The sequence below is a fragment of the Coloeus monedula genome (genome assembly GCF_965178545.1).
Source record: "Coloeus monedula genome assembly, chromosome: 1".
Taxonomy (NCBI): domain Eukaryota; kingdom Metazoa; phylum Chordata; class Aves; order Passeriformes; family Corvidae; genus Coloeus; species Coloeus monedula.
The window spans coordinates 6,577,760-6,604,498 of NC_138781.1; the positions used below are offsets into that span (position 1 = coordinate 6,577,760).

At 40.0% G+C, this 26,739-nt stretch overlaps 1 protein-coding gene across 2 annotated transcripts; it reads left to right on the plus strand.

Moving 5' to 3' along the window:
- Positions 1–344: 344 nt before the first annotated feature.
- On the plus strand, positions 345–26,279 carry ACTR3B (actin related protein 3B). 2 transcript variants are annotated; one of them, XM_082285542.1, is made up of 12 exons: positions 345–484; positions 7,854–7,909; positions 9,687–9,811; positions 10,740–10,850; positions 11,209–11,304; positions 11,459–11,566; positions 12,880–13,023; positions 13,617–13,790; positions 16,272–16,364; positions 24,143–24,268; positions 24,662–24,745; positions 25,330–26,279. In XM_082285542.1, exons 1-12 carry the CDS (start codon positions 441–443, stop codon positions 25,423–25,425), a joined length of 1,257 nt encoding a protein of 418 aa, XP_082141668.1. In that variant the 5' UTR covers positions 345–440; the 3' UTR covers positions 25,426–26,279. The 2 variants fall into 2 exon arrangements, with proteins under 2 accessions (XP_082141668.1, XP_082141669.1); XM_082285543.1 differs by having other exon boundaries at positions 25,334–26,279.
- The last annotated feature ends 460 nt before the right edge of the window (positions 26,280–26,739 follow it).

Consider the following 26,739-nt stretch of genomic DNA (forward strand, 5'->3'; position numbering starts at 1 on the left):
GTGGCTGGTTGGGATTTGTGCTGGGCACAGGGTTCATAATATAGAGATGTTAATTTTGGGGAACGGGAGTTCAGTTTGTTATGGGCAGCCCAGGCAGGTGGTGGAGTCACCATGGAAGTAGTTAAGGAAAGACTGGATGTAGTCTGGTCGTGCTGAGTCGTAGGCTGGACTCGAGGACGTCCAAGCTCTTTTCCAACCTAATTGACTCAGCGGTTCCGAACTCATCACCCAGCCCCAAGCACGGCTGTGTGCCACAGACACAGCTCCGCACCCGCGGGAGGGCCCTGACCCGACATGGCGGCCCGGGCGCGGGCGGCGGCGCAGGCGCGGGGGGCGGCGCTGGCGGCGGCCGCTGCGGGCCCGCCCGCATGGAGCCCGTGCCGGGGGAGCCGGCGGCCGCCCGGATGGTGGCGTAGGGCCCGCACTGCCGGCCCCGCAGCATGGCGAGCTGCCTGCCGCCCTGCGTGATCGACGGCGGCACCGGGTGAGTGCGGGCAGGGGGGACCGGCTGCCGGTCCCCGTGCTGGGGACGGGGGGGTGTCTCCGCGCCGCGCCCCTCCGCCGCCTCCCGCTGCCGGCGAGCGCTCCTCGCACGGGGCCGCGCTCCTGTCGTGTGTCCCGGTGCCTTCTCGGCTTGCCGAGGGCTTCCCTCCGCTCCGGCCTTCAGCGGGCTGGTGCCCATCCCTCTCGTCCTCCTTCTCCCCCTTTTGCCCTTCCATCCCGCCGGAGCGCGGAGCGGGGCAGCCGTGCTGTGTCCCCGCCGTGTGTGTTTCTGTGTGCCTTTTTCGCCTCTCGGGACCCGTTTTTGTTTGTGTCCTCTGGCTTTGAAGTATTACATGATGCAAGTGCTAAAATTGGGGACGGCTGGTTTCAGACGGGGAGAGGAGCCAGGAGCCCGCACTGAGAGCGGTCCGGAGACAATACCTGGAAAGGTTCGCGGAGATGCCCGAGCAGGGCGCAGTCCTGGCGGTGCGGAGCTGTGCGGGAGCACAGAGCCCAGCGAGCACAGCTCTCCTGCCTCCGGGCCCCTCATAGTGCGGGCTCCTCCTTCCTCTCCCCGTTTGAAACCAGCCGTCCCCAATTTTAGCATTTTCAGCTGAGGTGGGAGCGGCTGCCTTACTCCAGTGATGCACTTGGTCATTAGCTCATCCCTTCACCTTTGTCGGATCAGTGTGAGATTTATCCCATACTTAACCAAACCACAAGTTTTGTAACTCAAGTCTTGGAGGGCAGGAGTGACTCTGAATTGCAGAGGCTGTGTTTGGGAGGCGTTCCAGGAGCGGGTCTGTCCTACCTCTCTCTGCTGGAGAAGACCCATTCAGCATCCAGTCCTGCTGTGCCTTAGTGGGGGAGGTGTCAGAGGGAGCTGTAATGAAGGTAATACTCAATCTGTGGTGTGCTTTTGCTAATTAATACCTTTCCTTTGGCCCAACAGTTACAGCTCTGAGGAGAAGAAGTGAAGCACCGGTCCATGAGTAACTATTCATGCAGTAGCTTTACTTGTCAGACTTGGTGGCACTGATTGCATTAATTTAGCCTTTCCTCTGCAGGGAATTTGCAACACTGTTTTAATTTCTTTCATACTTGGAAAGTTGTCTTTAAAATCTCCTGAACTAAACAATCTTTAAAAAATCAAACCCCAAACTAATCCAACCAAATCAAGAAACCCCGATCCTAGGTAACCACAGGAAGCACTTTCCAATATTGTGGTGCCACATTGCATTCTCCTGAAAAAGTGTGTCACATTTTGAAATATGTCTATATTAAACTGTAACAAAAGTGTTAGAAGTTTTTGCCTGTTTCTGCTTATACTTTAGCGTACCAGAAACCAGCTCTGTTTCCTCAGTGGGAATACTGGAGTTCACAGCTGGAGACTTTGGAAGTAGAATAGAGACGAGTTTCTACCTTATATATAATTCTGCTTGTTCTTTAGATACCTCTTGGTAGTTTCTCAGGTTTCTTCTGAAGATATTATAAGTATTTGTTCTCCACAGGTCTGTTGATATTACAGGACTGCTACTTGGTAGTTCTGGAAAGAAATGGGAGGTCTAGGTGGAGCCTTTGAAAAGGGTACAGTATAAACTATAAAATCCAGAAAATGCATTAAATGCCAAGTCTGCCTTTTGCAGAAGACCTCCTTGGCTTTCAGTTTGTGGAGTAATTCCAGTGTTACACTAGCAGTAGATATTGCTGGCCAACAGTTACACAAAATAAATAAGGATAGGAAATTGCTTTTTGTGTCCTTTCAAAGAAATAACAACTGAAGTAGAATTTCTAAAATCTGTTTAGTGCTTGCATGGGTAGACCAATGGGGTTTGGGGGGGGGGGGCATGCATCTTGTTTTGTTTCAGGAAGGGTTTGGATAGTCCCCAAATCATGCACGTTTGTTTTTCAATGCTTCCAAGTGACCTTAATTCATAGGAGACAGCATGATGTCTCTGCTGGTGGGATTTGTGCTTGACTTTGCTGTAGGGCACTCAAACATGGAAGACTTTTCAGCAAAGTGCCTACTGAATGTGAAATAAGTTATCTTGGAGAATTCAGGATGAAATGAGTCTGAACAAAAGCAGCCAGAAGAAGTAGCTTGACTCATTGATGCGCAGTCTCTGGAATTTTCCTCTGTGTGGGCTGAAAACCTTCTTATTGTTGGAATGGATCTACTTTGGGTTACAAGCTTCAAACAGTTCATTCAAATTATTCATGAAAGGGCTTTCAGATGAAAAACTTGAGAGAGCATAGCAGAAAGCAAAAGGTATGTGCAGATGTGCACTGTGGGACACTGTGTATATAAACCACACTTTTTTACTTAAATCTCTGCTACTGCATGACGTGTTCTGTCCAGCCCCTAATTCATCTTTTTTTCATGTAAGGGATTTTAAGAAGTTTGTTAAAAGAATGGTTTTGTTGTTGTTTTGTGTATAAGGAAGCTGGCTTAATTTACTGTTATTTGCAACCACAGGCCTCAGTCCTGTAAAATGCCAGAATTCCTCCAAAAAAGTAAGAACAGATGTATAGAAAATGGGTACAGACCTTCAGTGAGAAACATACTGCTTCAGGACAGGATAACATTCCTTTAGTCTATTGGATAGATGACTCGAATTTCCTTTGCCATAAACTGTTCACTCTTTATTCACATATCTTACAGAAAGAGTTAATGATTTGCTATAATCTTTTTCCATTAGTATTTGCAAATGACTTGACGTAGTGCAGTTTTGATGCACTACATCTTGATTTTCTCTGCATGAGGTTCTCCTCGTGATCAGTTTACACATTGCTGTAACTCCTTTTGTGGAGAAGGGCATGCTATTTTTAGTTTCTTAGGCCTACCAAGTCTTTCTGTGTTGCTGTTTTAAGTAGCTTTAAACTTCATAACTAGTTTTATTAATTGGCATTTAGCTGTGGGACATCAGAACAGTAGTAGGTGGGTGAGCAAAACGAAGATATCTTAAAATACCTCTCTTCAATGTATTTGCAGACACTGAGGAGTGCTTCTGGTTTGGGTGTATTTTAATGAAGCCATTCCTTTTTAGTAAAGGAAAAGTACTTTGGCAAAGTCTTACAGATGAGTTTAGAGGTAAATACTTGATTTCTGGGAGAAATGAGCTGGACTTGGTCTTAAAACTTGAAGGTTAAGGTGGTTTTTGATGATGTTGCTATTAAAGGTAGCTGGAGCCTCAGAACACGCTGTTTCCCCTTTTCTTAGTATATTTCTGATGCCTGATGAGTTGCTTTAGCCAAGTATTACCTCTCCTGTCCCCATGTGGGATATGTGAACAGGCATTATTGTAATTGCTGTTCTGTGTCCAACGAGCTTGAGTTAATTAACTTGTTTATAATCACAGGCTTCAGTCCTGTAAAGTGCTAGACTTCCTCAAGAAACCCAATGGCTCTGCTGTATTCTTTATTCTTACAGTGGCTGCTGGTGCTCTTGGGTAAATTGTGCAGACATAATAGATTCTTTTTCTATTTGATATTTTCTCCTTCATCCCTTCTTCATTCTCATCCCTTGATTTCAAAAGTGCTTTTCCAAACCTTCATGAAGAACTTGTGTTGCAAGTTCCTCAGACATATTTGTAGTAATGATAATAGAGTCTGCTATGGCAGCCTGGCATCACAGGTGTTCTGGCAGCAGTAGCCTGGTTATTCAGCCTCTTAGCTGTCAGGGAAAGTGTTCTATTTACAGAGGCTATTTGTTTGTTAACAGGACTTTCTCAAAGCATTCTGCTATTTTTAATCACATCATATCTATCTTTTCAGAGGGTTTTTTTTGTGTGAATGTAACACATTGTTTTAAAGATGTGGACCAAAAAAACAATAGAGAGTGATGAAATACTAAAATAGGTGCATTTGGGCTTTGGTCTTTTGCATACTTGTACAGAGAAAAATTGGATGTCTTGTGTTTTCAGATGGATAAAGCAACTGCCTGAGTTCGTGATTGGTTCTCATGCTTTGGGAAGAATTTTCCAAAACATCTCTCTTCTCTCTAAAGTGGTTAAGGGTGCAGCATCTGCTTCTAAGTGCAGTCCATTTGTATATCTTTGGAGTTATTTCTTGGTGTAAGGTTTCCATCTTTCCGTCTTGGTGGGACCTCAGAAGAGAACAGGGTTAGGATGACCAATCCTCATGCAAAAGCTGGTGAAACTGGCTTGTGTACGAATTCATCATCCTGGCAAAACAGTATGGAAGAGACCACACTATTTTTAGAAATTGCTTGTTTCAGTAATGTGTAATTTCCAGAGATTTAAAAAAAATGAGTAGTCCTCCAAATCTCCTTGCATGAAATAGCCTTACTCTATTGGATCAGTTTTCTGCTAATTTTTAGTGCAGTATCCTATATTTTGGCCAGTTTCCAGTAGGTTCCTATCTCACTGGCAACAAATTGCTGCTTTTAATGAAATTAAGTTGGAATACTGATTATCTACACATTCCGCTACAGCTGTCTCTGTAATTTACAGATCACAAGATGTTGTATTACCATTAGTCTGCTAGGCTCTAACCCAGGAGAAAGAAAACTGTGTTTTAGATGCTTAAATATTCATTGGCGAAGGGACTGGAGACCAGGTAGCCTCTGTAACTGGTTAAATCCAGAGCCTTTCCGGTCAGTGAATATTGAAATATCATGTAGGAAAGGGAGTATTTTCTGTAGGAGGTCCTGGAAGTGGGTTACCCAAACACTTTAATGTACCCTTGAGAGGTGGAATGAGTTTGGGTCCTGCTGGGCAAAACAGAAATCTGGGACCAAGTCTGCCGTGTCCTGAGGCTCCTGGATAGCAAAGAGCAGCACAACTGCATAATCTATCTTCCTTCTCTTTCTCAGTGGTCTTGGGAGAAATTTGAATTTTCCTTCCATTTGATTTTATCAAAACACCTGAAATGTGACTACTTGTTCCAATATGTCTCTTGTTTGATCCTAAATAGATTTTTTTTTTTAACAGGTTTTGTTTCACTGCTTCTTTGCTTCAGCATTGAACTGAGAATTTAGTTATTCTCATAGTCTTTCATGGATTAATGGCACGCAAAAGAAATCTTTCCATATGTTACCTTCTGTGAGATGAGTTCTTTGAAGAGAATTTTTTTCGTTATACTGAGAAATAAACTTACCCTGTTGTTTTTTCACTAGGTGAATTAACCCAGCTTAAAAATGAATCTGTAAAATACTGAGCTGTAGGGGTTTGGTAACTTTACAAGTTACTCTAGTAGGGAAATTTGATCCATTCTTGAGAGGGAAGGTAAAGCTCTTTCAGACTGGTAGCCCAAAATGACTTTTACAGAGTGTTTCTTTTTTTAATACTGTGAGTGGGTGTGAGTTTAGCATGTGTGTTGAGGGGGAAAAGATGGCAAACTGAACTCACCTCTTGGCCAGACTTTAGTTTAAGAAATGAGTTCTGGTTAGACTGCAGGAACCTTTTAATTTATCTATGCAGACAGATATATAAAAATTGCATTAAAAAGTATATATATGTATTTGCATGCATGTGTATGTATACATTGTCTTTGGTTTTTTTCACTGAGGCTTGAAGGGCTCTTTTTATGAGGTTTCTGCCTAATTGTCATTTCTAAGTCTTGAAACTAGGTCTTTTAAACCAAAAAAAGGTTTTCCTTGGTTTTTATTATGTTCTTAGTCAAGATTCATTTCAGAGAGAGAAATAAGAGGAAGTGTCCTGTACTGGTCTTAAATCCCAGTGGAACTCCTGTTGTTGCTTGTTAGGTCTTAACAATGTTCCCTATGTAGGCCTCATTCTAAAATGTGAAGAATATATGCAATAATAATAATAAAAAGAATTTTTACTAGTAATGGCCTTCTTTACAATCAATCTAATTTAACATTTTGATTATGTTTTTCTGAGAGCCAAAGCAAGTGTGCATAAACACTTTGGATTAGACTGAAAGCGTATGTCTATAATGATGATTAAAAACCCAACAAACCCTTGCCTCCAAAACACAGTCCTTGTCTTTTTAGCCTTGGGGGAAATGGCTTTTAAACTATTGTTTGAAGTCTATTGAAGCTATAGCTTTGAAGAGATGTTGAAAGTATAAATATTTAAGTTCCAAGGTCATTGATAATTCAATTCAGATTTAATTCCTTTATCTAAGAAAACTGGGATTCTTAATGAGTATTTGTATACCAAATACTCTGTAAAGAGGAACCTACTTTTCAAGCTGCTAATGAAGATGCAAACTCTCTGCTTTGGCCATGGCATAATATTGTTTGCAAATATTGAGAATAGGATGCAGACAAAGACTTCAAATTCAGTTTAGGACCTAGAGTAGGATTGATCTCATTTAAGAATGTCATGGCTTTAGGTTTTTCGTGTAAAAGTGATGTGAACAATGCTGATTCCCTCAAATCATGCTGCTGTTGTACTTCTGTTTCAAGCTAATGGCAATATTCAAGAATGACATCAGTCTCTGCAAGTATTCAATCAATTTAGTTGGGTTGGGTTTCTGAAGTGGGTTTTGTTGTTGTTGTGGGGTTTTTTCTTTTTTTTTTTTTTTCCGCTAGGAGAGAGAGCTGTTTTTCACAGTCAGGGATGTTAATTGTTTCTAATTGCTAAAGACCTGGAGTAGCTTGCAGCCACTAACACCGTGTAGAAATTTTTAGGTTTTATGTGGAAACTCCTTTACGTTTTTTCTTTCCCCTTCGTTTTTGCTCTTGATCCTTTACTTGTTAAAATAGATATTATATGTATATTGAAAGAAATGATCAGTGCTTTGTACCATCTGCTGTCTGTTTGTAATGCGTTTCATCAGTGCAGGCTTGCTTTGGTGGAGTATTTGTCTTTTATCACACACTATACCTGTGACGAGATGAGTGGTTTGTTCAAGGCCTGAAAAGGAATTGCATCACGACTGTAACACGGGTTCTCAGCTGTGGTTTGTACTTGTGACACGGTACTATTTTTTTTTTTTTCCTGTATTTGAGGATATTAAAGAAATATGTAAAGTCTTAAAGGCCCTCTTTGGTCATGGTAACTGAAGAGTAAAATCTGCACGGCCCTGTTTTTACCAAAGGGTGGAATGTGACCTGCTTATCCTTTGTCATAGCTGGTCAACAAGATGGAAGAAGTAAGAGCTGAGTTTTCAGATTTGATAGTTCAAAATAACACTAGCAAAATTTGTAAGCTGAAGTTGTCTGAAAAATAAATTAACACCTAAAATATTTACCACTTCTGAGTTTTCTTCTCAGCAGGATGATACTTGAAAGCATAACCCAGAAAATGTGGACGTGGCATGTGATACATGTTTCATCTTCACTTAAGAAGTAGAGAGAATTGAAAGTATTTTTTTTCTTCATGTTTTTGCATCTAAGTGTATCTAATGACCTCGCGCTCTTTTTTTTTTTTTTCCCCTAGGTATACGAAGCTTGGCTATGCAGGAAATACAGAACCTCAGTTTATTATCCCATCATGTGAGTTGAATTTTCTGTCCCTCCAAATTGTAATATACACTGCTGTCACTGAGCACTTCCAGGATTAAATGACGTGCTTCCAGCTCCCAACTCAGCTGTCGTAGTCCCTTGTCCATCTGGGAAGTGATATTCATCGTGTTAGCATCTTTGGCTAGAGTGTAGCTAAACAGAGCTCCTTGTTTGCAGTTAGCTTGGACTGTTGCTCATTAAACCAGCTCTTGGTTGCTATGACAAAGATGAAGAGAACTCCAGTCCAATTTCCTTTTTATCTCCATTATTTTTCTGCCCAGACTCTTGAGTAGACAGAATGCAATTTACCTCCTGTCTACCTGACACCATGGTTACAGCCTGGATAATCTGGGGAAGGCTTCCAATCAAATTAAGTACTAAAGTGCAGGTGGTGTCTGCCTTATTTACATTGTCTGGGACTGTAGACAGTGTAATATTCAAAAAAGTTGTTCCTATTAGAAAATGTTCCTTTAGAGTGTGTATTTACCAATTAAAATGTTCTTGCACATTTACCATCCTTTTGTTGAACAGATTTACTCTTTAATTTTTTTTGTGTGTTAAACTTGTTTAAAATGTTACACTTTTCTGGTGTTCTTGATTTTAATTGGCATCTTAATAGTTTCTCTGAAATGTTATATATATTTAGAAATAGTAGCACTGACTATGTATTTACATCTATAATGGCATGTTACATCCATTTATGTTAAACACTGCTTTTTACTTTTTGTAAACTTTGCCAATTAACTACTTATTAATGCATCTAGACTACCTTGTAGCTACTCATGGTAGAAAGCATAAAGATAAGGAAATTATAAAGGTAATTGGTGGCTGAAGAAGTGAAGAGGACACGTGTTCTTCACCAGCTGTAGCTGCAGTACAGTCTCACTATTTTAAGGATTGTAAAATTTCAAACCTAAACTACTGGTAAAGATTTAAATGTCTTATGTTAAAGAAGTGGGATAGTAGGGATTTCTTGTGAATTTTCTATAAATCCTGTTTTATACAGCTGTAAACCTGTTGGGGTGTAGATGTTTTTCCAAAAGAATCGTTTGCCTGTGAGTCATTTTTTGGTGCTAGTAGTATTTGTGGATGATGCATGCCTACTCTGCATTTTCTGCTGTATGTTATTTAGATCCTGATTATGACATACTTAAAAAAAACTATATAAATAAGGTTACATTTTAGCAGTACTTCATTCCATTTTTATTTTTAGCTTGCCCCAGATTTGATTTTTGCTGTCTCATCTTCTTGCCTACAGCAGCCATCATCTAATAATTTTAGTGGTAGTTGCAGGCTGCTAATGGGAAGCATAAGTGTCTCCAAAGATTTCTCTGTAGCACTGCAAATTGATTTCTCCCCTCCCTCTTTCCGTTTTCTCACCAACCAGGATAATGACTCCAATACTTATTTTTGAATACACAGTTTATTTTCTTCTTCTCCTGTGCTCTTCCCCTTTATTCTAGAGTTAAAACTCAGTAAATTGTGTTGCTTACTGGAATGCTGCACTTTAATGGGTTTAGTGACTGCTGTAGTCTGTAACAGAAGGCATTTTCAGTATTTTCTGTGAATTACTATTTGCATTAATGAGGGATGGGTGACCAGAATCCTGCAGGATAGAGTAAGAATGAACTCGGCTATATTGACTTGTCAGTAGATCCCTTACATGATTTAAAACTGGAAAAAAATCCTTAAGTAAAAAATAGTCATCACTTGGCATTTAGCTGTTTAAATTTTTTTGGTTTTATTTGTTTTTTGGGTTTATTTTAAGGCATTGCAATCCGAGAGTCAGCCAAAGTGGGGGACCAGGCTCAGAGGAGAGTAATGAAAGGTGTTGATGATCTGGACTTTTTCATAGGAGATGAAGCCATAGATAAACCTACCTATGCTACAAAGGTGAGCATTCAGGAGACTTAGACAGCTTTTACCAAGTCTCACATTTTCATGATAAAATGTTCTAGGACTTTTGGATAGCCCTTCAAAACACGTTTGCTTTTTTTATAAAGTATTTTTATTGCTTTTTAAAAACTGTATGATTTGGTTCATGGCTTTACCCTTTTTTAGATATCTGTTTTACTAGTGCTGTCTTGTGTGGTTGGTGTTTGTGTAGATATTCATTGATATAGTGCAGCTGTTCAGTTTTCAAAATTCTGAGCTATTAAAATAGTGATATACGCTGAATATTTAAATTCTTGCTAAAAGTGAACCCTTTTAACATACGAACTGGGAAATGTGTTGGATACTTTTGCTTCAGGGAATGTCACAATTGTTTTGTGAAGGGCTGTCTTCAGTGCTGCTGTTCTGTGAATCATATTTTCCATACCCTAGTAAAGGACTTCCTGTACTTACAAAGCGTTACTGGCTTATGAACTATGTGGAAAAAATAATATTTTATACATCCTTCTGTGTTACTTAAATATCAGCTGTGTTCTTAACATTGAACTAAAGGTAAACATCATCCCTGCCAGAAATTTTTGTTGAAAAATATATAACCTATATGGTCTTTATTTCTTTTTATAATATGGAAAGGCATACTGACACCAAGTACAATTCTCAACTTTATAAATGATAAAATTTGTACAAAAAGATCTTAAAACACAGTTCTGCAACAGACTTACAGGAATAGTCTGGATTCTGGCTGCTAGTCCTGCAAGGTAGAATTTGGCTTTGAAGTATGTGGGAGCAGGAGCTAACTTTGGATTGTGCCTCTAAATTAAAGTCAGGATGGAGGGTTTGATAAGATACATGTGAGATGAGGTGTTGGACTGTTCCTGGGTTTATTTGTCCTTGCATGATCCGGTGTTCACAAGTTTTCCTGTTGCAGTGGCCTATCCGACATGGTATTGTTGAAGACTGGGATCTCATGGAGAGGTTCATGGAGCAGGTCATTTTTAAGTACCTTCGAGCTGAGCCTGAGGATCACTATTTTTTAATGGTGAGTTAATGAGATCTGGTAAGGAAAGTTTTTAAGAGGAAAACCAAATGCCATTCCAAGCACAAGTAGCTCTGCTGGAGGATTTTTCTCTGTATGTCTTATTTCAGCTGTGAGAGGGTTTGGGGTGGGAGGAGAAAACTAATCTTTAAAGCTGCATTATAACTACATTCTGTTAGTTTTGTGATGCAGGCTACTGCAGGTCAGCTATTGCTTTTGAAAAGCTTCAAACACTGTCTAAATTCTGTTCGAAATTTTCTGTTTTGAGTGCACTGAGGACTTTAAAAGTTTGATTACCATACCAAGCTAATCAAGGCAGGATCCTATTGAGGTGCTTTTCCAAAACTCTTTGTTTTTGCAGACAGAGCCTCCACTGAACACACCAGAAAACAGAGAATATCTTGCAGAAATCATGTTTGAATCATTTAATATCCCAGGACTTTACATTGCTGTGCAGGTGAACAAAGTGAATGTGTTCTTCTAAAGTACAATATAACTGCAGTGTTTTGGCCTTTTGTAGGCGTGTGTCTAGAATGTTTGAAACAGTATTTTTTGAGAGTGTAAATTAGCACACTCGGCTTGCTTCTAAATATAAACTCTGTGTGCTGTAGGCAGTGTTGGCCTTAGCTGCCTCCTGGACGTCACGGCAGGTCGGGGAGCGGACTCTGACTGGAATTGTCATCGATAGTGGTGATGGAGTGACCCACGTAATCCCCGTGGTGAGTAGTAGGATGCACTTTGAAATCAGCAGTGGTTTGTACAAGGACATGGTTTGTTTATGACAGATTGAAATAAGAGGTGTCAAATGAAACCTTATTTTACAATTTTTTGTGGTGTTTGGGACTTTTTTCCTTGAAAAAGTATGTATTTCATTATGTGAACTTCATTATATAATAATTTAGCTTGCAGACTACAGGAAGGTCACAGTAAGGAACCATCAAACCATCTTTTAAAAGGCTATTTCTGTGTAAAACCCTACTTTCCATTACTGTGATGCCTCAATTCTCTTTAGTATCAATAATTTTCATGGGTTTATGTCTCCTGCTTCAATTCTCTTTAGTATCAATAATTTTCATGGGTTTATGTCTCTTGCATGCCACCAGTGTCTGACAAGAAACGTCCTAACTTTTTTTACATCCTGTATTTTGGTTGTTTAATACATCTGGTAATGTGTGCTTTTTATATGATGTATTGTATATTGTTGTTTCCACTTTGCTTGTGTGGAGACAACTATAAACTTGTATAAATACCTGTTCAGGTACATGGTTGATCTCATCAGTTTAATTATGTGAGGATGTTAAAAATACAGAGCTATCTGTGCATACTGACATCTGTTGATGTAGTTTTGTGTGGTTTTGAACCATACAGTGTCCTTGAATGATCAGGTATTTTGGAAATGAAGATTTGATTCCCTTTAACTTCACCTTGCATTGCTGTTAGCCTGGCCTTCTCAGTATTTTTATCGCATGGGCAATGCTGTGAACAAACAGCATTTACTGTGTGAAACTCTGAAAAGTGTAAAAAAAGGAAGGGGTGAAATAATGTGGCTCAGCAATACCAGTGTTTTGAGTAAATGCATCCTAAAAAAAAAAAATCCGGCAAGTAGTTTTTTTAATTTTTGTTCTGCTTATTGTTAGATACTACTTAATTTATTTTTTCGTGTCTGAGAAACTTAAATTTTATATGTTTTTCCACTCATTTTTCACTCTCAAAGAGAACACAGGTAGTCTGTTTATTATGTTTGCTTTTCTGATGATGCCTTAAAGGAATCATCTTATCTGACTAATCTGTACAAGACCATTTATCACTTGTGTATCTATTGGATAGTCCTTACCTGTTTCTGTGTGGTAATCAAGGTCTTTAAATAAAAATGATACCCACTTTGCAGTGGGGGTGCACATTTTTAGAGTGATTTTACAGTTTAAAGATTTTACTTTTAATAGAAAATCAGAGTATTATATAAATGAATGCTAGTTATTGATACACAGTAAGTTTTCTCCTTAAATATGTTTTTTCCTCTCCTCCTACATAGGCAGAAGGCTATGTAATTGGAAGTTGCATCAAACATATTCCTATTGCAGGTAGAGATATTACTTACTTTATTCAACAGCTTCTAAGGGAAAGGGAGGTAGGAATTCCTCCTGAACAATCTCTGGAGACAGCAAAAGCCATAAAGGTACACCCTCCTTTATCTCTTAATACATATATAATAAATCTCTGTGAGCTAATTTTTTGGCTCTAGCAAGTTGCCAGTGGCTCTCTTAAAAAAGCAAATGTAGGCAGTGTATTATAATTACACCAGCTTCTGGTGGTTTATCCAATCAAGTGTGGGGGTAAGAGGAAGAGGAAGAAAATATTCATGCTAGACTGGAGTATGTTCTGCAGATTAAATCAGCATTTAAACTTAGGAGTTGTTTAAAATTTGCTTTGTAATAGAATTTTTAAAAAGTAGAGTGATTGTGTGGGTCTGATCTTGCAGTGAAAGCTTGCCCTTGAACTTCTTTATTGTCCCAGACCTGCTGTTGGTGATGTTTTCATTTTGGGAGAGGCAAATGTAGCTGAGTCAGCATGTGCAGCCCTTTGGAAGCAAATGGGGCTCGTGCTTTGTCTTGTGGGGTTGAGGCTTCAGTAGTCGTGTCGGTGAGAAAGTCCCTCGAGTAGCTCCATCTGTAAAAATGCCCACAGTTTCCTTTTTTGATTGTGTTGCACTTTAATTCACCAGTGTACTAATTATTTCAGCTCTTTTTAATCCGTGGTGTTTCTTAACAGGAGAAATACTGTTACATTTGCCCCGACATAGTGAAGGAATTTGCCAAGTACGACGGTGACTCTCGCAAGTGGATCAAACAGTACACGGGCATCAACGCCATCAACAAAACCAAGTTTGTTATCGATGTGGGTTACGAGAGGTTCCTCGGACCCGAAATCTTCTTTCATCCCGAGGTAAGAACAGGGAATAGCTGTGCTAAGTTGTGCCATTCCCGGTGCCTGGGCGCCATCCCGTGGCAGTGAGGGGCCAGTGAGTCTCCTGAACAAGGTGCGCTCACAGGTGACTTCAGCACAGCAGAGAAGTGTTTTTCTGATGTCCAGGCTGATGTTTAAAACATCTTGTTCTGTTCCTTTAAAGGAAGTTTGAACTTGAGAAGAAGTTGTTTGAATTCACAGTTTTTATGTAGTATTTTCTTCTTTCTTTCAGTGTCAGTTTAAACAAGTCTTCCTTTATACTTTGCTGCCAATCCCTTTGGGCACTACTCAGCATTGCGTTGATGATATTTTAAATATTGGATGCAGACTTTTGATACTGAATCAGTTTATAATGCATGGATGATAAATTTATTCTTGAAGGAAGTCGATTGAAATCTCTGTTGGTGTGGTTATAAGTAGGATGTACAATTCTGGGAAAGATTATTGTACCTCATCTGTCTGATTTTTGGTAGTTCAGTTTGAGTGAGTTTCAGGATATTGTGGAGGAAGTAGTCAAGTTTTAATACAGTCCTCTCCATTCCTGCACACTTGGTTGAATTGATGCAGGCACTCATAGTCTGTAATACTGTTAAAAACTTCTATTAAAATCTACATTAACACTGGTGAGGTTTTCCTTTTCCTACCCTCCTCCTATTTAAGAATATTAAAAAATTTCTCTCTGTCACCTTTTGTCTAAATTCCTGCTTTAATCTTCTGTGGTCAGTTTGTAGCCATCTGATCTCTTGCCAATATTTAATCTCTGGGTTAAATAGTTTTTCTTCCCTGCTGTTTACCCATGTGATTTAACAGAGAAGCATTGAATCCCATGTCAGACATCATTTTAAGAGCTCCTCTTTCCATAGTCTCTGAAAAGACTGTTGGGAACAGGATGAAGGACCAATTTCCATGTATTTCATTTCTTGATAGTTTCTTTACTCTGTATTGAAAAAAACACCTGAACCTGAACTGACTTCCTAGACAAGAAAAACATAGTAGATGATGTGTACAGCATCCAAAGAGAATTTCTTGTTTTGTTTCATTAACTCTTCACTTGAAAGGGTATCAGCTTAGCTGAGTAAAAGCTGCCCTTCAGTAAAGCTGTCTTGTAATGTTTTCCTATTTTCAGTTCACAGAATTTGTCCTGAAGTCAGGTCTTGGGGTTTGTGGTTATCCAGATTATTTCTCAACTTTTTAAATTAGATATTTTATTTGCCATTCTCCAACTATATTGTATTGGCTAGTAGACTGCAATTTTACATTCAGTTCTCTTGCTCCTGTTCTGGGATGATGTTATACCCTGCCTCTCATTTCTGCTTACTTCTTTTTCCCTGCTGTTTTATCAATATCTTTGTGGAGAGCTCAGGAGTTTTCAGGCTGTAGCTCATTCAGATTAAAACTGTGTGTGCAGCAGCACGGCTGCTTGCTTCTCTTTTGGTTTATGTGGCTTCATGGTTTTGCTTCTTGCATGATTAATTCTTACTGTGGAGGTTAGCTTGAATTCTTGGGGAGTGCCCCCATCATCCTTAGGGCTTCTGAGCTCCAAGCCGACTTCCTTTGCTAATTTTCTCTCAGTTCAGTGTATGCTTGTTATGTTTGTCTGTTGTTATTTGTTCATCCAGGTAGATACCTCATCTTGCTTTGAATGTAAATCCCATGTACTTCTACCCCTTTGGAAAAGCTTATAATATATCCAGAATAATATATTATTATATACTGGTAATTAATTTAATTTTTCAGAGTTTAATCTCTGAAAGGAAAAAAATGTGGGCTATTATCAGTTCTTTTCTTTAAAGCTTATGTTAAGTTTTAAGTGGAAAAATGCCACTAAAATGTTTTCTAGCATTTTCAACTCTTGACTCTCTAGTATTCATAAATGCAGAAATTCACATTAGCACTCTATTGATGTTTGCATTGGCATTGGTGGGGGATTTCACTCAAAACTGTAGACTATTTATGCTTTTTTGAACATTAGATACTTCCTGGGCTTGGGGGAAAAAAATCTAACTTTTTGGTGGGAATTTTAACTGGAGTATTTTAGAAGCATTAATTTTTTTTTTTTTTTTTTTTTTTTTTTTTTTTTACAGGGAAACATTCTGATTTGCACACTGATATTTTTTATCTCACTTGAAAGGAAAGGCAGGACCACAGTGCATAGTAATAGTATGTTTAATATTGCAGGAGAGCTCAAACTCATGTCACAGGCAATAAAAGGCCCATAGTGCATAAACTGTAAACAGTGAATTTCTGACCAAGGAAGAGAATCTGAGTTTCTCAGCAGAAAAAGAAATTCTCATTTCCTTTGTAGAGAAGTGATTGTTTTAATGTAGAATTAGTGGTGAGCAAGACTTGAAACTCCCACTTGTCGCCTATTATAAAATCTCTCCACAGTCTTATTTCTGCCTTTTTTTTCCCCCTCTGTTCTTGGATGAAAAATCTAATGCCTGTTCTGTTTCACTTTAGTTTGCTAACCCTGATTTCATGGAATCCATTTCGGATGTAGTTGATGAAGTTATACAGAACTGTCCCATTGATGTCCGGCGTCCATTATATAAGGTATGGCCTTTCTCTGGCAAGATTCATGTTATTTATTTAAAGACTAAATACCAGCATCATGATCAGAAGCCTATACATGGATACCACATCCTCCATGATGAGAAATGTGAACTTTGTAGAGAAATTAAATGAAGTGCCACTTCTGAATGCCACTAAATATTTGCTGGTTTTTAGTTTTGAAAGAAAATTTTCTGTAAAGGCTTGATACATACGTAAGTATTGTCCCTGAGGAACTGAGGCAGAGGGATGTTATTTGTACCTGACATTTGTAATGTGAATTCTTGTGCATTGAGGACTTTGTTTTGCCCATTTTAAGGGTTATACTGTGGTCTTACCCCTCTCACTCCCCTCCTTCCCCTGCTTTATTAAGTAGGGATTTCAAATTGGTTTTTTTCATAGCCTTGTCTTTTACCTGCCCATTGTCTGCAGTTTTAGTCGGTGTTGAATCACTTAAAATGTACATGAAAACTGAAAATATTTCAGGAGACAACAGTTAGGCCACCTTAAACCTGTCTAGGCTGTAGTCCAGAGTACTTGCAGTCCCTGATTTTTAAGGAGTGAAAAGTAAGGTACTGACATGCATAGTCCATGTCAAGCTCTGTATTGGCAGCACATCCCATGGTTCCCAGTTTTCTGCTTGAGCAGGAGCAGTACCATTTTCGAAGTAACAGCATAAAGCAATAGCACACAGAGATTTGCCTGCTCATGTAAAAGGTGGTAGCGTTCCTCACCTGTTAGAATGAGCATTAACTTCCACCTAAGTCATGTCTCAGGGTAATTTGTAACTACTAAAATTTTGCAATCCCTTCTCTTTGCCTGGTAAACACTCTCTGTAATCTAGAACAAGACGTAGCACTCCAGAGCAGATCTGTGGAGCAGGATAAAAGGGATAGTTAAACTACTTCACAGGCTCATTTGTGACTGTAGATGTCTTCAGTGGCTTCAAGCTTAGGTAGCAGAAGGCTTTAGAAGCCCCTTAATGTGTGATTGTGTTTAGGGTCTGCTTTTTACCTGAAAGACCAAAGCATCCTCACAGCAACAGCTTCTTTGCTTGATAAGGGTAGGGCTTGGTACTGACTTAGAAAGTGGTGTTTAAAATTTGAGGTTGTTACTTTTGCCTCATCGTAATCAGCAGACAAATAACTTTCCCTTGGCTTGGCACTGATTGAGACTTTGTTTTTCCTTTTTCTGTTTATCATTATACTTGGTTAATTAAAATAATGTTTCACAATTGCCTGTTGAGCGTACTGAGAAATATCAGCAGCTATTAGTGGTGATAGTTGCTATCTTCTTTAAGCAAGGTCGCATCAAAGGGACAAGCATCTCTTGTTCTCATTGTTTAAAACAGTGTATGGATGCAGAAATATTCCACTCATTCTTTCTCTCTGAGTTTTATCAGTTTCAGCACTTGCCCATGGTGCTGAGTGGTGGCCAGCCAAGGCCCTGTGCTTTGGAGCTGAGTTTCCATCAAATGTATTTGGATTCTTCCTGCAGAAAATACCCAAGTACCTAATACCCTTCTTGCAGACTTTATGTGGTATGCAGCCTTTGAATCATGGTTCCACAACCCATCTTTTGATGTCCTATGGTATTTCTGAGTTTTATTGGCAATATCTCTGTTTCCTAATCTCATCAACATCTCTCTCACAAGGCCAGTTATCTTACCTCATGTTTGGGCCAGCAGAACCTAGATAAGACTTCTGTAGCCAGATCTGTGACTCTTAAGGGGAGGAAAGCATCTAAGATTCATAAATGCTCATTGGTCAAAAGGAATGACAAAAGTCAGAGGCTCTGAAAGTTTTATTAATAAATTACACACTTGGCATGGAAATTGGTCTGTTAGTTTCTGACCTACTATATAAGCACACAGCAGCAGGTTTTGGGTAAATGGGTTGATGCCTTGAGAGGCCTCCTAGAAACAGAGACTAGACAGGAGTAAGGGAATAAGGAGGTATTTATTTGGAAGGCCTTTAAAGGTACCCCCTGGGGGCCAGAGGCCATTGCCAAGATGGACCCCAAGATGGACAACAGGTCACAAGTTCTTCACACTTATTGGTTTGGTTCATTTGCATATCAGGGTTAATTCTCCAATTAAAGCTTCAGTTTAATGATGTAATTCCCCTCAGCTTGCCCCCCTTTAGAGGCTCTTTGGTTTATATTTTTTGGGCCTAGGACGGTCAGGGTGTCCTTGAAGAGCAGGCCCAGAGAGGCTTTGTTATGTCTACCTATCATGAGAGAGCAGGCTATAAGAAACTTCAGAGTTACACACTAAGCAGTACAGAATTTGAAAAATATAAAAGTTAAAACCTAAGGCATCAGGGTGTAGAGTGAAAAGGAAAAGAGGAATTAAAGAGAGAAAGCAAAAGGGAGCACCAGTCCTGGTTTCAGCATCAATCCAGCTGCATCAGTCTGGCCAATGACATATCCAGGGTCTTGGGGGCACCCCCAAGGCTTGGGGTGGGGGTACCTTTTTATGGACAGGTTTCTCTGCCCCAAATAGGTTTCTTGCTTTCCATGTAAATTAGTTACCATGTGCAGTCTTTTCTTTCAGGCCTTTCTGAAAATGGGTTGGAGGGCTTTAGGGCCCTTTGGTGGTAGTAATCCCACCCTATAGTCCATGCCCACTTCCTCCCTCTCGTTCCTTGTACTGGGTTGTGGTTCTTTCTCATGGACAAATGCCCTATATCTGCCTTGCCCCTCTTCTCCAGCCAAATCCTTTTCTTCCTCACAGTGTGTTAATACCATTAGTCCCTGGTTGTTACCAGCAATTCTTGTCTGTAATTACCAACAGACCTTGCTTGGCTGCACAGCCATCTGATTATTGGTGTTTGAGACATACACAGGAGCCCCTTACTTTCTGGGAGTTGGGAGCTCAAAAGGATCTCAGTTTTGACTGCTGTTCACAGGATCAGTAGAGAGTGGGCTTTAATTATGGTAGTTTTCCATCCTGGCCACAATTTGAGTTGGTAAGTTTCTTTGAAAGTTCAATAACAGAAATATTATTTCACTTGAGTTGTTATTCAGGCAAGGAAAGTAAGTTTGCAAGGCTGTTTGTTAAAAAACAGGTTCTCACTAAACACCTGGGAACAGACAGTGTTTCTCTTAAGCTCAAGAAGGACTTAGTCCAAGTGCAGTTTGTCAGGGTTGAGGCCTAATGAGCTTTCTCAGATCCCCGTGGGAGCTGGGGTGGGGGGGAGGTGCACCCCCAAAAATCCATCCCACAGCTGAAGTCAACTTCTGTGTGGTTCCACAAGATCCCATAACCTGTGGCCATTCAATACCAAGCATGTTTAAGTATTCATGATTCAGATCATGCTGAATCAAATGACAACATCCTTAACCTTTCAAGCCAACTTTTCAAGTTGAAAACACTGCATGAGGTGGGGACTGTAGGATGCTGGCCAGTGTGGTGTTATGTTGTTGATGAATTATGCAGGTTTTCCACAGAAATGCAGGTGCACGGAGAGAGGGTTTTGGCAATATTGGCTCTTTTCCTTAGAGAGGGTGACTTCTTAGCTGGGTGTGCAGCTGTTGTGGATTCTCTCAAAATGAGAACTTAGTGAAATAGTTGAGCCCATTGGTGCAATTAAGACTTGGACTGCACTTGTGTCAGTGTTCACTCAGCACGTTAAACTGCCCAACTCACAAGAGCCCATCCTCAAAGACTGGAGAGGTCCAGGAGGTTAACAGGGTGGTAAAAACCCCCTGTTACCACTTCTGACTTCAGTTGCTGATAAATAGAAACACTTGGTGTGAGAGCAGCTCCAGCTGCACAGTGTGGTGGGTAGATGGCACTGTTCGACTGGCTTTGCTGATCTGTGCTCCAGCACCACAGAAATTCTCTGTTACTGACCCAGAGCAGAGTGGGGAGGCTCTGGGGGTTTGGGAAGGGTGGAGAGGCTACCAGTCCATGGGATCTGCTGGCACCATGACAGGACATGGGGAAGGAATGGCATTCCTGCTGCATTCTTGTGGTGGTCAAGTGGAAGCCCCAGGTGCTTAACTCTGTCAGTGCAGCACAGGAGCACTGAGGAGAAGCCCTGCTTATTCCTATCACAGCTGTAAATAAATTTATAAGATTACTCCTCCTAGTTGGTGTAACAATGGCTCAGTGCATCTGCAAGGTTTTGTGGTTTCTTTTGAAATTGAGGCATATTTCTGCAGAATGGCACAACCATAAGTCATGCTGAAATCTCTTGCTATTACTTGAAATGTGAAATGAATGTTAAAAACCATGATTTTAAGGAAAAAGAAATGGTTTCTTTATCATTAGAAGTAAATGTATTTGAAACGTAGTGTTTCTCACAATAAATTCACTTCTTTGTATTATATTTGTTGTTTGGTATGAGCAGTATTTATTCTTGTACTTTCCATTCCATGTTGGCAAATATTGTTTTAACCAAATTAACAGAAACATGCAGGTTAATTGATTCACTTGCTAAGGAAGTGCTTGGCTTCAGCTTGCGAACCTTCCTGGTTTTGCCCATAATAATTTTTATTAAGTCATATATTGATCTAATTACATGTGTCAGGTGGTCTGGTTGTGTCATGTTAACTTTTAATTCAGGCTGTCAGTTGGAAAGAAGGGAAAATGGGATGTGTTGTTCTTACTTGCCAGAAAAGCAGGGGATGCTTTTCAGCTTGGTGCTGCAAAGTCTGATGTGTCCAGTTGAGAGTGTGCTCACACCACGGTACAGTGTGAAGATGCACAAACCAATTCAGCACCTTGTGTTTGGTAGTGCTGAGTTCTTCAGGAGCTAGTTTCACTCTTTGGGATTTTATGTGAGCTTGATTTAGTCAGAGATTTCTGTTGCACGAGCTGGGTTGCTTTGTTGGGTAATTTCATGTCTCTGCAGCGTTACATTGTACAGGCATAATACCAGAAATGGTACGAGGAGAAACTCAGTACCACAGAGTTCGCAAGAGAAGCAAAAGGTGCTGATGAGAAGGGGGAAATTTCTTGTCACCCGTCTGAGATGATCTCGATGACCTTAGAGGTCTTTTCCACCCTTAATGATTCTGTGATTGGCATCCACTCTCCTGGTCTACTTCCAGAAACAGGCCACTTTCATTTATTTGCTTGTTGCAGTTAACTTTTTCAGGTGTGTGGAAGAGCTTCATCCCTCTCTGTTAAGGGAACACATTATTTCAAAACAACTTAAATGTGCAGCCAGTTAGCTATAAAAGTGAAAACCAGCTGGAGGTTCTTTCCATCAGTAGGTATGATAATTGGTGTTAGCTGAGAAACACGGGGGCTGCTCGGAGCTGTTAAACCAGCTGAAGTGTGTTTGAGCAGAGTAAGATCAGAAGAAGTCTTCTTTAAAGGAATTAGCTAGAAACAGATACTTAAAGCCTAACTTCTTTGATGTCTTTTTCTGGGAGGTCAGAGCATTCCCTGACAGGCTGAAAACCCAAACATTTCTAGTAAGTTTTCTCCACAGTCGTATTTAGCATGCTTCATTTTTATGTTTTTTGTTAAGTAGTTACTGGAATTATTCAGATTTATTCTAGTGAATACATTTGAGAGGTGAGGTGGGTGGTGCTCCCTTGGTTGTTTTTTGGGGTTCGTTTTTGGTTTTTTTAATGTACCCATCTTTTCTCACTGTTACTGTATCCTTTGTAAGTGGTGGGTGTGGTATTTGAGGGGTGGGGAATGAATGTGGATTCTGCTTTCATTGTAAGTGAGGAGTACCTGGCTTCTGACCTTGTAGAAGTCTGACTTGCTGAGTTTAGAACTTATGGAAGGCTGTATATCAAAAGTCTTGACTAAAGAGTTAGCATGGATTTAGTCTGGCGCTGACAAGAAGTCCAGGGAGCAGGGGGAACTGTAACTGTATAATTAACCATCTTCTAAAGGCAGTTGGTGTTGCCTAGTTACTTATATCCAGAATTTTGCTTAGCCTGGCTGGTCCAGATATGTGATAATGAGGTGACTCATCTGTTCAACATTTGTACCTTGGTGCTTCTGTTCTCCTTGGGCAGTGTTATTGTTGGACTGATTTCAGTGTGTGGAAGTACTTGAATAATCATACTTTGAAGAAGATGTAACTTCTTAGCCTCTAACCCTGGAATGGTAACTGAGTGGAAGGATCCTCCCAATGATACCGCTGACTCTGTACTTGTATGAATTGGTCTTGCATGTATTTGAAAAATTATTCCTGGGATTATTTTGGAATCTGTTTTTAGTGGTAGCATTGTCCACTTTATGGAGTATGCTTGAAGTTTAATTTGCTTTGAATAGAATTATTGCTTTCACATTCTTTGCCAGCTTCATTATCTCCAGGCAATATTTTCTGATGGCATCTTTTTAATTGCTATTTCATCACTCAGGTTGGTTGTTGTCTTTTTTTGCCCATTAGCAATTTCGTTTTCCCAAGTGGAGTGCATGACCACTTTGATGCAGGGGAAGAGATGTTCTTATGTATGGGGGGAGTAGGGAGAATCCTCCCTCCTGCTTTAACTTTAGGACCAGCTGTGATTTCTGGCTCCTTTCCTCTTCTCTGTCCTCTTTTCCTTTTGGAAATGTTTCAGTAATGTTATGGGGACTTGCGCTTTTTTTCTTTAAAGCACGCCTGCCTTGTTATGCATTCTTTTATACTGTAGATAATCTGAAGCTGTGAAGAAATGAGTTTTTTCTACTGTAATGGTTTTTATGATGTGCAGGGATTTTTTTTCTCATGAATAAACAAACAGCTTTCTCCTCCCTTTCCAAGGTACAAACAAGACTTCCCTGGTTATCTGTTGCTTAAAATCCAAGTACTTCTGCACCCTGCAAATGTGAACACTTATTATGCATGTCTTTGACTCTTCAGATCCATGTGCAGGCTGAAAACAGTGGGTCAGGGATTCTTTCTTCATGTGCACAGTCTTGGTCTGCAATGTCAAAAAATGTTACTGAGAGAGAATCCTTAGACCTGTGTGTGATGAACTCCTGATCCAAGTTCCTTGTAGACATGTGTCAGAGGCATGTGAGTGGTTTTAGAAAGTGCTAATTGGCACTTGGGGTTGTAGTTGCAGCACTGTGCAGAGGCACATGTGCAATTTAGTCATACGGAGTTCTTTTTTCTGATCATGAGTTGCATTTTTGCAGTGTTAACTTCTAGAGATCCTGTCTGATGTTATGCTTTAGGGGTCCTGTTCTGAATCCCCTGCCTTTGAAATGCCTTCTGCATTAGTCTGTGATGCTGCAAGGTTATCAGAATTAGGGATGGGAAGTCCTAAAATGCCTGTTTAGAATCCAAGTACAAGTCCAGCTAAGAAGCGTTTGATTCTGCTTGGAAAAGTAAGTAGTACCAGACAAGCAAGGGAAGAGGTATCATACCTTCCTCTGTTCTGCAGTTCTCTGTGAAGGTGTGGTGTCTTTTTGAAGAACTCTGGAAATTTAAAAAAACAAAAAAAGATTCAGATAATTTTGTAGCTATGTAATATGATGAGACTTGAGCCTTTTTATTGTCAGGGCTAAAACTGCATGCTGTGAACATTCCCAGAGAAACTTCTTGAAGTAGTGTCTTACTTCTGCTGCTCTGCGCTTGTAGGGTAATAGTTCATGGTTCTAATGGAATCCTCTTTTGTAATAACCCATTCTACATAAATGTATTTAAAGGAGAAAAGTAGGGGAGCCATGAACCTGCTATGAATTGGGGGATGCTTAAGGTGTTCTGCCCTCCTTGTCAGCTTCCCAATGATGCTGAGATCCAAATAGTCACCTCTGCAGTGTTGGCTGGTGGGAAACTTGGTTGAAGACAGATTTACAGAATGTGTCTTTAATTTCTGCACAGAATGTGGTCCTCTCAGGAGGGTCCACAATGTTCAGGGACTTTGGACGACGACTGCAAAGGGATTTGAAGAGAGTGGTGGATGCAAGATTGCGGCTTAGTGAGGAACTCAGCGGTGGTCGGATAAAAGTAAGCGAGCGTTTCAAGTGCGTTAATTACATGACTAGTGACAGAAACTTAAGTTCAAAGTTTTCACCTCCCTAGTGAAAACACATTGTAAAGTCAGTAGGATATGTTTGTGTTGTTAAATGCACTGGTAGCCTTGCAGTGTATGACATCTCTTTATAGGAATCTTAAAATTACTGTAAGCAGTTCTGGTTTTCCTTCTAGGAGATGTGTGAGCAGTAGGCAAGAGGGATTTGTGTCCTTCATCACAGTTATGAAGAGTTCTATGACTTGGTCTCCTAGGGGGAACATATCTGAGTAATAAGTGTGATAGTGATGTGAATGGGGGGTTGAAGGTGTCTGGTTCTGACCACGTTAAGTTTGAAAAACCAGCTAAATATGAACTTTTTTCCTTAGCCCAAACCTGTGGAAGTTCAAGTGATAACACATCACATGCAGCGTTATGCAGTTTGGTTTGGAGGTTCCATGCTGGCTTCAACAGTAAGTCTTTATCAAAGTTGTTCTTAATTTTTATTGCATTTTGAGTTCTGCGTGTATTTGATCTGACTACTAAGTTTTAAACTTTTTCATTGTGACAGCCTAAACTATGTCACATTCTGGAATCCTTACCCAAGTTTTATCTCAGTAAAATTTGGACAGGACAAATGGGAGCTTGAGTAAGGATATCATGAGTTGACATAATTCTGATGTATTTTTTATATGATAGTTGCAATATAGTGCCTTTATTCCTGAAGTCATCACTAGAGATCAGTTAGAACTTCAGGAATATAAAATCCAAATCAATGGTCTTAAATGCAAGACAGAAGCAAATACAGGAAAATGGGAGCAATTGCTGTCTGCCAAGTGGGAGTTCTTACTGCTGTGTTTACAAGCAGTCTTAAGACCAGACAAACTTCTCTTGATTAGTTGTATTCATATCCTAATTTCTCATTTTATTATATTTCAAAATGTAATACTATGTCATAAAGCTGCAATCTACAGAAATGCTAAGATGTTACATATTTGTTGTTTTTTTCTACTTACGTTCTTATGCTTTTGGGGGGATTTGTTTTATATTTTTATAGCCAGAGTTTTTCCAAGTGTGTCACACCAAGAAGGACTATGAAGAGTATGGCCCTAGTATTTGTCGTCACAATCCCGTTTTTGGAGTCATGTCATAATGTTCACCCAATGGAAGTAAGATCTCAGATAGATACTGTGCTGTTGAAAAAACTCATGCAGTGCAGAGGAAAGCAGCAGATACTGTAAATACTGAAGCAAGATGTGGTTAATTCTGAGGCATTTGGATCACCATGGTGCACTAAAGCACAGCTTACAGCCCCAAGTCATTTCAGTATGAGCCATTTCTCTGCTGACTACTCAGAGCCTTTCCTTCTTTCTTCCTAAATGTGAGGTAATTGAAAATAGGTAAGTCTCGGTTTAGGGGGTTGTGCAAATACTACTGAAACTGAATCTAGAAGAATAAGGCAGTGTTTTACTGCTTGTGGAAAGATTTAAACCTTTCCCACTTGTGCCCTGAGTTTGCAATCAAACCTTTAGCAACGGAGCACTAAATACCACATTGCCTTTAGGAGAGTTGGAATGGATACGGGTACCTACCCAAATGGAATAGATTGCAGGATTGGGACAGTACTTTGTAAATGTAGATTTTCATACCATTTTGTATTTTATGATATTGCTAGGGTGAATTGATGCCTAGTTCTAAGCACGAACAGCTATCAATGTCATGGAGTGGTGTTATGCAGTTCCAGGTGTGAGGCATGTATTGGAGTTGTGCCCCCCCAATATTTTTGGGGGGAAAATAATAAGCCATTTATGATAGAAACTGATCTGTTCATGTTTGGATGATACAAAGTGATTTACAGTATTGTACGAAATTTATTATAGACACTGTTACTTTGTTTTGAATTTTCTGAAACTGTTTTTTAGGAGATAATGTTCTGTTTTGCTGTTGGTTAGTGGTGGATGACACATGGGCCTTGCACCAGTGAAATAAAAGCTGTTAACATCTTTATTAATGTTTGTGGTTGTCCTGATTTACTCCCTCACTTCATCTCATGAGGTTGGTTTGGCATTTATATGTCAGTGTCTGTGGGATCACATACACTGAATGTGAAGGGACCTCTGGAGATTTCTGGTCCAGACTCTTGTGTAGTGCAGGGCTCACTTCAAAATCACCTCTGTTTGCTCAGGGCCAGTCAAGTTTCTGTGCATGGAGGTTCCTGAACACCTGAGCATCCTGTTCCAGGGCTTAACTACCTTGTTATGGGTGCATGTTTTTGTGTTATGGGCACAGCTTTTGTTCTATGGCTTAAATCTTAGCAGAGTAGGAAATCCTGCTTGCTCTGTCTTTGCTGATACTTGTCCTACCTGTGTCAGCAGAGGTTTTGTACAGTTTGTGTAGCCCAGTAAGAATTTTTTAAGACAAATCAATTTGATTTTAGCTGGCATGGAGGGATTGAGACGAACCAATT

Bases quoted from the DNA above. Each gene is read 5' to 3' on its own strand.
- ACTR3B (XM_082285543.1), top strand. From the start codon at position 441: ATGGCGAGCTGCCTGCCGCCCTGCGTGATCGACGGCGGCACCGG. The intron at 24,269-24,661 runs GTAAGCGAGCGT...TTTTTTCCTTAG, and splicing joins TCAGCGGTGGTCGGATAAAA to CCCAAACCTGTGGAAGTTCA. The intron at 24,746-25,333 runs GTAAGTCTTTAT...TTTTATAGCCAG, and splicing joins GTTCCATGCTGGCTTCAACA to AGTTTTTCCAAGTGTGTCAC.